Genomic DNA, 10,908 nt, shown 5'->3' on the forward strand with positions numbered 1-10,908 from the left:
TTGAGGGCAATTTTCTCTTTTCTCTGGCTGCTTGTCAGATTTGTCTCTTGGGCTTCGGTTATCTGTTTCCTCACGATGGCTCTGGGTTGTTTATTCTTTGTGTTTGTCCTCCTTAGAGTTTGTAGCAGTCCTTGACCCTGTGTTCCTTCTGAGCATTCTGTCTTTCTCTGTTCTCCCTCTTTCTCTCCTTCCTTCTCCCCACTCACCTACTCTCTTGTTATTGTAATTAGATCTTTAGTATGCCTTTTTATGATGTTCCTTGTATCTGTGACTCACTTCTCTACATTTCCCTCCCATCTCGCTTTCCATGCTTCACTCTACTGGCCTGTTCTCCAGTTAACCGATCTTTTCTTTAGCTGTGTTTAATCAGTTGTTAAACCCATATCCTGGACACTTAACTGCAGTTACTGCGAGCTTGTTTTAAGTTTACTTATTTTGAGAGGGGAGGGGCTGCAGAAAGAGAGGGGGAGAAAGAGAATCCCAAGCAGGCTCCACGCGGTCAGTGCACAGCCTGACGCGGGGCTTGAGCCATGAACCATGAGATCATGACCTGAGCTGCAGCTGCATACTTAACAGACCGAGCCACCCAAGCGCCTCAGTTACTGTGTTTTTAATTCCAATAAACAGAAAATATTTAATAGGACAGTTTCTGGACTCCTTTGAGATTCTCTAATTTCCCCCTTTATTTCATTTAAAGTATTTTTTAGACTTGATTATTGATTATAGTGCGTGTCTGATAAGTCATATGTGGATTTCATGTTCTTGTGGTTTTTAAAAAAATTTTTTTTAACGTTTATTTATTTTTGAGACAAAGAGAGACAGAGCATGAACGGGGAGGGGCAGAGAGAGAGGGAGACACAGAATCGGAAGCAGGCTCCAGGCTCCGAGCCATCAGCCCAGAGCCCGACACGGGGCTCAAACTCACGGACCGCGAGATCGTGACCTGAGCTGAAGTCGGACGCTCAACCGACTGAGCCACCCAGGCGCCCCATGTTCTTGCGGTTTGATTTTTTTCCCTCGTGCTTTTCATTCATTTGATCCTGTTTTGCTCTATGCTGGTTGATTTTGAATAGCCTTCAAGACATTCATTGTACATGGAAAAATTGCTGGGGTCATTGGAAGCTCTAAATCATATTATCCTCATCCAGAGAGCATTGTGTTTTGTTTTGTTTCATCTTTCCTGGCGGGAAGTCTTCATACAGGTGGTGTGCCCACACCCTATGAGGGGTTGAGCTGGTGTGAAATCGGGCTTCTGTGTTTGTAAGAGTCGCTGTTTCTGGCCCTCCTTTTAGTGTGGCCCCACGTGAAAGCCTGTGGCGTTCCGAGGGTCCCTCTTGGACGCCTCATCATTTGTGGGTCCTCAGCCTCATGGCACTGCTCAAATGTCTGCCCAGATTCTTCTCGACAGCCTCTTGGTTGCCTCAAGGGGAAATAAAATGCCAGGTGTATTTATAATATTCATCTTACAAGCTCAGCCCAGTCTACCTGCGTGATTTTCGCAGTGTTTTTGCACAGAGAATTGGGCACATACTCGGCGTTCTCTAGTCGCTGTGGCTGACTGATTAGCTTAGTCTTGCAGAAGCCTTCAGAGCACTTATGGCCCCCAGCCTGCGGGTGCAAGCTTGCTTCCCGATTGTGAATTGGTCAGGCTTGCCGTGTAACAAACATCCCCAAATGAGGAAAACTCTGTGCCCATGTCCTAGTCAACTGTGGTGACAAAGATATGTGTGGCTCCATGCAGTCATCGAGGGGTCCAGGATCCTCCTCTTATTCCGGTCCAGCGTCTTCTAGGACATCCCTTCTCTGCCATGACTCCCTGAGGGACAATTAGGATCTCCTGTCGTAGCCAGCCATTGAACACAATGCGTTATGCTGTCTCTCGTACACCTGGAATGATCTTGGCTGCATACCATCCTTGGAAGAAGTGAGAAAATAGTCACTCAAATCACTTTTGGTCGGGGTTTGTTTTCTGGTGGAACCCCAGTTGAAATAGGCTTCACCTGACCTGGGAGTGGAGAGGTTAAGGAATGTGTATTCCGCCTTGCTCTAGGTGAGTCACATTAGATCTCATGCGTGTGGGTGAGAAGTCCTTGTGTGGCTCCACCTAGGGGCAAGGAGGCTGGGACGCGTGAGCCCGAGACTGAGGAGTAGACACAGGCATCAGTGAGCCCGGCAGCGTCTGTCCCACACGTCTTCCTTAACGGGCTGCCCTTGTATCATGGATGCAGAAAAAAAGAGATTGGGTGTTTTCAGATACCTGCAGGAGGGCTGACCTAATTTGCTTTTCTTTCTTTCTTTATAACAGACGATAGGGTGGCCTGAACTTGAGACTTCCGCTGGAGTGAGGTGTGACCCATTATCACCACCCTCCCCCCAATGTGCAGACTCCACAGAGACCCAGACCACCTCGGTACACCTCATTTATACTCCTTACGCACATCTGTGTCTCCTAGTGTTGTTTTCTCAATGTGTCTGTGTCTGTCAATACCAAAGATTCCCCATGCTTTTCTTCTTCGTCCCATGACCTTTCTGAATGGTTTACCTCACCTCAAATACTTTGTGTGGTGACTAGTCTATAAAGGACCTGGTCATCTGTTCAGATTTTTTTTTTCTCCTCCATCTTTCTGTTTCCTGTCGGCCATTTGGTCACTCCATTTTCCTTTAGGAAGCATTAGAAATGACAAAGGTGTAACATCACCATGACATATATTCTCCCATACATATATTTTTTTAAATAAAAAAATTTGGTACGATTTTGGACCCATGTTTAATATCAGTATTGAAGGATGAGGAGTCCTACCCCTGTTTTTTTTCTAAATTTGCCCTCGTGAATCTGGGCTGTCATTTGCTTGCATCATCAGAAGATTGAACCCAGAGGCTGCTATGCTGCCCGAGAGGCGAGCTTAGTAAAATGCTTCTGTGGGTATTTGGTATAACCTGTAGTCAACCCTTGGATGGCACGGGGTTGAACCACGTGGGTCCACTTGTACACGGATTTTTTCAGTAAATGCAGTACGGTACCATAAATGTATTTTCTCTTCCTTAACGATTGTCTTAATCACATTTACTTTTCTCCAGCTTACATTTTGTAAGAATACAGTATATAATACATAGAACATGCAAAAGAAAAACGTGTTACTTGACTTTTTATATTATTGGTAAGGTTTTCGGTCACTGGTTGACTAGTAGTAGTTACCTTTTGGGGGAGTCCACGGTTATCCGTGGATTTTCGACTGTGTGCAGGTCAATGCCCCTAGCCCCGTGTTGCTCGGGGGTGAACTATAATTGAATCCCTGTGTGAAAAATTAGCTTTGGCACATCCCATAAGAACTTGCGGCATCTTGTGTTGTGCAAGAAATGGTGGGTGTCAGGGGAGAAGGTGGGGAGTGGTGGAGCCCACATTTCTAGACTTTGCAGAAGAGGCCATTTAGCACAATGTGTGCCTTTGATTCTATTTTCCCCTGGCAAAGATTCTCTGTCCTCGTGGCTAAGGCTGTAGTTGTCCTGAAGCCGTCCGCAGACTAATGATGGCCTGGTTGTGTTTCTAGCGGCCTGCGGATAAAGCAGAAAGTGGCCCGTCTGTGGAAGCCGTGGAACCGAGCCAGGAGCCCCCTGTGGATGTCACCGGGGACCCCAGTCCTCAGGATGCTCTGGAGGTGGTACCCTAATTGTCTTGTCCGGCACTCCTGGTGGATGCCGTCCGCCGTGTTGAGGCCAGCCATATTCACGCACCAACCGCTACCTCAATTTCCAGCCTGACTTTCTGGCAATAAGACTCCACCAGCCTCTTTGGTGCTTTTGATCCGCGTCCTTGTCCTTTGCAGCACTTGCCTGTGGTCACTTTCTTTTCCATCCTTAACCACGATGGCCTTTCTCTCTTTTAAACGCCGTTCTGCAAAAGTTCATTGACCATCGGGGGCTTGGCTGTTTTTCTGTATGGCGAGTGTGGGAACGAATGCTGAGGGAGCCATTGTCTCAAAGGAAGCGGATAAAAGCAGAAAAATCTGGGGGTGAGCCTTCTGATCCAAATGGCCCATGTACTGCTTTCCTTCCTCTTCCAGAACGTTCTGTTCTTAAATTTTCTTCTTTCTGTGCGTATATTTAGTGAAAGCAATTGCTAATTTTTTTTTTTTTTTCTAACAGCCATTGAATGACACCTTTTGGTCTTTAAGGAGTAGTTAATACGGCTCTAGAGCTGGGCGTTGAACTCTAATGATCATATTGAACATGTTCCTGAGTACGTTTGAGGAGCCATAGCCGAACACGATACGCCGTGGGGCTGACGCACAGGGTACACTTCTTCCTCAAAGTTGTGCAAGGCGGAAGTCCAGGATGGAAGTGCGACCCGCTTCCTGGTTCATGGACGTCTGTCTTCTTGCTGTGCTCTCACACAGCGGAAGGGACGAGGGAGCCCTCTGGGGTCCCTTTTGTAAGGCCACTCGTCGCATTCATGGGGACTCCACCCTTATGACCTGACCACCTCCCAAAGGCCCCGCGTCTTCATACCCTCCTATTGGGGGTTGATAGGAATTTGGGGGAACAAAGATATCTAGTTCATAGCAATATTTGGAATCTGGCTGACCATATAATACGGAGGACAGTCGGCACAAAGCCTTTACTAGCCGTTAGCGGTGGAGAAAACGTGAACGCCCTGTCTCCCTCTATGTGAAGGTAGTAAATGCCAAATACGCTACGTTCAACTTCATTCTAGAGCGGTTGGTGATGGCGTCTCTTCAGTTCTGCTGGGCAGGATGTGGAATGTGAGCCTATTCAGCTCCGGGAGTACGGCTTTGAAGCTCCGTGATGCAGACGAATAGTGTTTAGAGGGTAACGTGGTTTGGGAGTGCTGCTCGGAGGACCTTATGTAACAGCTCAGCCGGGTGGTGGGTTTGGGACCGTAGGTGAGTTCGCTACCTTCTCTGAGCAGGGAATGCGGGTGGAAATTAGACCTAGGAGTGGTCTGCAAGAGTCCGTGATTAGTGCCTGGCTTCACTGGGGCGCATTCACTTTCTCAGACGATGCTCAGTATCTTGTATCATTCCGTGTGTCACAGAATCAGGGGACTTTCTGGTTTTCTCAGATACGCACCTTCTCTGGTTATCACGGGTGATGCAGTCAGCACACCGTTTTGTGCTGGCGTAGTGTGACATGTGTGCTATGGGTCCTGTTATTTCCAGAAAGCTTTAGTTCCCAGAGATGCGCCGGGACCAAATCCAAGGGCTCACAGAGAAAAGAAGGTATTCTGGAAAAGACCTTTTTTTTTCTTTCCCACTCTTGCTGTTTCCTTGACCAGTAGGATGGCCTGAACACGACACACGGGGACGAGGGCAGAAAACAGAACGTTTTCCGTACAAACTCTTTAAAAACCCGGTTGCAAATGGAGTACAGAGTACCATAGCCCACTGACATCGAAATCCTCTTTTTTTTATAAAATATTTATTTATTTTGAGAGAGACAGGGACAGTGCAAGCAGGAGAGGGGCGGGGAGAGAATCCCAAGCAGCCTCTGCACTGTCAGCCCAGAGCCCGACTTGGGAGCTCAAACTCACGACCGGTGAGATCATGACCTGAGCTGAGATCAACAGTTGGACACTTAACAGACCGAACCACCCAGGCCCCCCCAGCGGCATCTAAATTCGAATTTAGCCATCTGGCATCTAATATCATCCCGTTGACACATAGTGTCTGGGGAATACCCGAGTCACCTTTAGCGTCTGTGTGTGTGTGTGTGTGTGTGTGTGTGTGTGTATTATTACCACATGCATATTTGTAGACATCTTTTCTAATTCTTGGTAAGAAATTTTCAAAGCAAACATATTTGCTAGTTTTGTTGACCCATTTGAGTGCCACACAAAAGGGGTGTGTGTGTATGTGTTTGCACACGTGCGTATCTATATGTTGTCTCAGTTTTTTTGCTTTAAGAAGGTAGAAACCCTACCATTTGCGAGCAGAAAACCACTGGGATTATTATTTCGATGGCTTTGCCAGGCCGTCCAAACTACTACAGGCTTTATTCACATATGGTGAACATCCTCTTGATTTCATGTAGTTTGATTATGTACAAGTGATTCAAAACATTGAGGTTTGGGGCGGGTAGAAGCCTTAAATCAGGACAGGTGTGTGTCTCAAAAGGTTCAGTGGCTAGAAATTGAAACACCTCTTACGAAAAAGTGAACCCAAGTACAATGATACTTTATAAGACTTCACAAAACGTGGCCAGCAAAACCATCTTCTTCTAAGAGTATGGTGTGAAACGCAGCACGTATTTGGTTCCAAAGAGCGGAGAGTCATTTGTAGAATCAGTCGCTGAAGCGGACGGCATGTTGTGCCGCTGATGGCTCCAAAGACCGCCTCCTGTCTCTTTGTCTTCCCCAGGTTGACCTGGCCGTCTCCGTTTTCGAGATTTCCATCGAAGAGAAGGTCAAGGCCCCGAGTCCTGAGGAGGAAAGGAGACACTGGGAGGAGGGACGCATCGATTACATGGGGAAGGACGCGTTCGCCCGCATCCAGGAGAAGCTGGACCGGTTTCTGCAGTAACCTGACCGGTTGTGTTGCTCCGTGTGTGGTTATAGACGGTGCTGTTGCATGGTCCCGTTGCCTGGACATCTCCTTCCGGCCCTTCAGAGGGAACAGGTGTTCAACCATGTGCCTCTATTTAGGGCTGACCAGCCTGAGTGCCTCAAAAAAATAATGTAGACCATCCAAAACCCAGCTTGAAGCCCTCCCTGCCGCCCCCGCCGATCCAAGCTCTCCATGCCTTCTTGGCTGCCCCCCACTTTCAGCACATGGGAGCGGCAATAAACTTCTGGTAGACCCTTATTCGTGCTCCCTGGTCTTGCCCCAAGGAGCTCCGAGATGCTGCCTTGGGCAGGTGCTACCGTATCTGTCCTATGTAGCGTTAGACGTCACTGCGCGTTGTCTTCTGCCCCGAAGCTAATGACACCGGTATACCCGTTCAGGAACCCTCGAGGGTGGAAAGTCCTTTCCTTGAGGATTAGGTAGACGTTCAGGCATCTTGAGGGTGAGTCTCACGTAGACTTTGCAGAGCGCGTCTGAGAAACACCGCAGCTGTTTCTCTTCTGGAAAACCCAACTGGACCGCCACGTGCCATTGACTGACGCCCAATTTGGGAGACGCTGGAGATGATGTGGAAGGAAGATTCTAGCTGGCTTGCGGCAGGGAGCGTCATCTCAGTTTGGAAGAACCAAGGGTTTAGTCCCGGTGGTTCTGGCGACACCTTGCTCACGCTAAGAGAATCTCCAGAGGTTCTTGTCCTTGTTTAGAGGCAGATCCATTTGTGGTGTGTCCCACGTGACTGCTCGTTGCCGGATATCACTACCTCAGCCTGAATAACGGGTCAAGTCAGCACGTTTCCAAACCATTTCAACACCGCTGTTTTGGGGACAGTTCTCAGTTGTTTGAGACTGGACCACGTGGTGATGGTTATGTCATATCCCTGTGGGTGTGTCTGGCCAGAGTTTCCATCCTGTCAAGCAGGTGAGCCCTTGGCTAGCGGAATCTGGGCGCGTCCGTGACATCAGTTGTGGTGACAGCTTTTGCACGATGTGAGTGACGGAGGGTTTGCTTCCTTCAGCTCTGGGAGGCAGTCTTGGCTGACATCACACACATGATGCTCCCGCGGCTAATTGAAGATAGCCATTGGGATATAGCCTTAGAGGGACTGGGTTGGGACGGTACTCAGCCGTCCGAGTAACACGGTACAGTTATTCTGGGGAAAGGCTGGTGCTGTGTGCTGTGGTGTTGGGTTACAAAGAACAGGAGCCCAAGTCTGACATACTTCAGGAGGAGCCCAGATGATGAATATTTGAGTCTGGCGTAGCTTCTGTGGGGAAGAGAACTCCTGTTTCTGGACAGTGGTTCATTGGCTTAAGATACACGCTCGACGAAGACTTCTGTTAGGCATTCTGGTCTGCTCACGCATTTCAATTAAAAATTTAAAACAGCAATATGGTGTCCCTTCTGGTGTGTGTGTGCGCGTGTTGTGAGCAGCAGAATAATATTTTATATGTAACAGCGGGAAGGGATGTGGTTGCCTTTGTGCTGTACCAATTTAAGTCACCAATTTTGGTTTTTTTTTTTTTTTTTTTTTTTTTTTTTTTTTCAGAATTGCTAGTAGCAGTAAAATGCATATAACTATTTACTTCTCAGTGTGTGAAATTCCTTAAGGTCTCTCTATGGAAGCTGCCCATTTTCCTAGCATTGCTTCTCAATGTCACATATTCATTAATTTATTCAGTTTATCCATCCGTCCATCCACGGACCCATGCATCCACCCACCCATTCACCTACCAATCCATCCATCCATCCATCCATCCATCCACTCATCTGCCCATCGATCCATCCATCCACCCATCCATCCATCCATCCATCTACCCATTCACCCATCCATCCATCCCCCCATCCACCCACCCACCTACCCATTCATCCTTCCTTCCTTCCCTCCTTCCTTCCTCCTTCCCTTCCTTCCTTCCTTCCTTCCTTCCTTCCTCCTTCCGTCCCTTCCTTCCTTCTTCCTTTCCTTCCTCCCTCCCTCCCTCCCTCCCTTCCTTCCTTCCTGGTTATTAAGTTCTCTGTATGGCAGGCACTGTGACATGTGCTTATTCAATAAATGAGAAGTTCAAAAACATTCGGAGACTTCTACAAAACATCCACGTAAGAGGTATAATACAATGTATACCTGAATAAAGCCAGTGCCCGAATCTGTGCTATGTAATGTCGGGACTACACAATTGTATACGCTGAGTCCCCAAGAGATGTGATGTGACCTATACCATCACAAGTATTTTGGTACTTAGAAGGAGGGTTGGCTGTGTGTGTGTGTGTGTGTGTGTGTGTGTTTACATTTTATGGTTCTATTATTACGGAGTTGTATTCATTTGGAAATGCTTCCCTCCCACCAGTGGCTTATCTCTTCTTTTGTTCATCTCTTTGAAGCACTCGGGCTTTGAATTTTGCTAAACGCTCAGGCTTTAGGTGTCTTATCTAAAACATCTCTTCTAAGGGAAGACGATAAAGATCTTCCCTTGCGTTTTTTGGTTTTTTTTTTTTTTTCCTGAAGGTTTGGCAGATTTCTCTTTCACATGTGGGTCTCTGGCGGATTTGAGAGTCCATTCTTCTGTTGAGAGATGAAGTGTCTAAATGTCTAAATGTGTGGACGCCCCATTGGCTGTTTACAGGCAGAGCTTGCACAAAGGTGAGGGGGAGGGACGGCCAGCCCTGGGGGTTCAGCAAAGAGCCTCATTTGCTGTGTCTGCAGATTGAGCAGCTGGGCGTGTGGGAGCAAACATTCGAGGGAGAGGTGTGTCTGGCCTCCGGGGCACTGACTTAATCCACAGCCGGTCTAACCGGTTAGGCCAGTGGCCAAGGTTTCACTGTAAATCAACAGACAGGAACCTTGGAGATTAAGATGGGGTCTGTTCTGTCTCTCCAGGGCCCCAACCCCCACCGGAGGGCATTCCGCGGATCTCCAGTCCTGGGGCTGGGGGCCACCCCCTTCCGCTGAGGGTCGGTGGGCGGCTCCCTTCCCCGGGGGATCTTTCCCCGCGTCCCTCCCGCCCCCCTCCCTGCTGCACTTACGTGACTTCTCTTATCTGACTTGGTTTTGCATCCAGTAAGATAACGCAAATCCGCAGTGACTGGTGTTTTGTGTTGTGTTTCACTCAACGACTCTGACTCACAAGAAAGTCATAAAGGATGAAAAAAAAGAAAAGAAAAGAAAAGAAAAGAAAAGAAAAGAAAAGCAAAGCCCGGGGCGGGGGGGGGGGTTCTTGCAGAAATTTCAGATGTTCAGAAGCCACCTGGAAACTCTACATTTGCTGAATCAGTAATTGGGCAATGAAATGATGTTTGGAACACCCTGGTCACTTCCGTAAAGATGGGCCACCCTATAGGCTGACGAGATTAACCCTGAATTTCCCCGGGGCAAGTAAGCGCCCACTTGAAAGCCCAATTTCTCAGTTCCCAGAGTTGTTCCTTCTTTTTAAGCTACTTTTTAAGTTTATTTATTTTTGAGACAGAGAGAGAGAGAGAGAGAGAGAGAGAGCAGGGGAGGGGCAGAGAGAGAGGGAGACAAGAAGCAGAGTATCCCAAGCAGGCTCCACAGTCAGCACAGAGCCCAACACGGGGCTCGAACTCACCACGTGTGAGCTCATGACATGAGCCGAAATCCAGATTCCCAACCACCTGAGCCGCACAAGCACCCCTTCTGTGGATGGGGGGGTGGGGGGTGATCGGCGGAGGCTGGGGTTAGGAATTCTGCAGAATCTCCTTCACAAGGGCTGACTCAGCTGGGAGGAATACCCTTCCTCCTGCAGCTGAGAATGTCGATGTGCTGCCCGGAGCTGCTGCAGCCATATTAAAGCATTGAGGTAGAGGCTAGGACGGTTAGAGACTAGGTGTGAGCCTGCCGGCCTGGGTTGCTCCCCTCTCTCGTTTATGACATTTATTCCCAGGGTGTGTTACTACCAGCCCCAAAATAATCTCTGAGAAGAGTAGGCAACATACTTTTATCTCCCATATCGAAAGGCTGTCCCCGGAGGCAACGCAATCCCAAATAGGCTTTAAGATTAATGGCTACAGAAATCGGACACTGGCGCTTTGATAACCCCTGAGCTTTGGAAAACGATTAGGACTGGGGTGGGGGGGGGCATGATTGGGTGTCCACTGGGATTGTCTTGTTTCGCAGATGAGAAAGTGGACACACGCTCCCTGCCCACGACATCCTCCTCGAGAAAGGGAAACCGAGCTCTCCTTTTTGCTGTGCCCCTTCTGGGTCCGCCAGCCAAGTGCTGGCCTTTTGGGGAGCTTGTGAACATTTATCGCCCAAGGGTGCCTGGGGGGGCTCAGCCGCTTGAGCGTCTGACTTTGGCTCAGGTCATGATCTCACAGT

At 48.4% G+C, this 10,908-nt stretch overlaps 1 protein-coding gene across 4 annotated transcripts in view; it reads left to right on the top strand.

Moving 5' to 3' along the window:
- GYG2 (glycogenin 2) overlaps positions 1 to 7,966 on the top strand; it is a 31,006-nt gene extending 23,040 nt beyond the window's left edge. For 3 of the 4 annotated variants that reach the window (XM_030305718.1, XM_030305719.1, XM_030305720.1), the window contains 3 exons: positions 2,306 to 2,410; positions 3,549 to 3,656; positions 6,375 to 7,966. In XM_030305718.1, coding sequence (XP_030161578.1) covers positions 2,306 to 2,410; positions 3,549 to 3,656; positions 6,375 to 6,536 — 375 coding nt within the window. In that variant the 3' untranslated portion in view covers positions 6,537 to 7,966. The remainder of the gene's footprint in view (positions 1 to 2,305; positions 2,411 to 3,548; positions 3,657 to 6,374) is intronic. The other variant, XM_030305722.1, reaches the window with a different exon arrangement.
- Positions 7,967 to 10,908: the final 2,942 nt, after the last annotated feature.

The sequence above is a fragment of the Lynx canadensis genome, chromosome X (assembly GCF_007474595.2).
Source record: "Lynx canadensis isolate LIC74 chromosome X, mLynCan4.pri.v2, whole genome shotgun sequence".
Lineage (NCBI taxonomy): Eukaryota > Metazoa > Chordata > Mammalia > Carnivora > Felidae > Lynx > Lynx canadensis.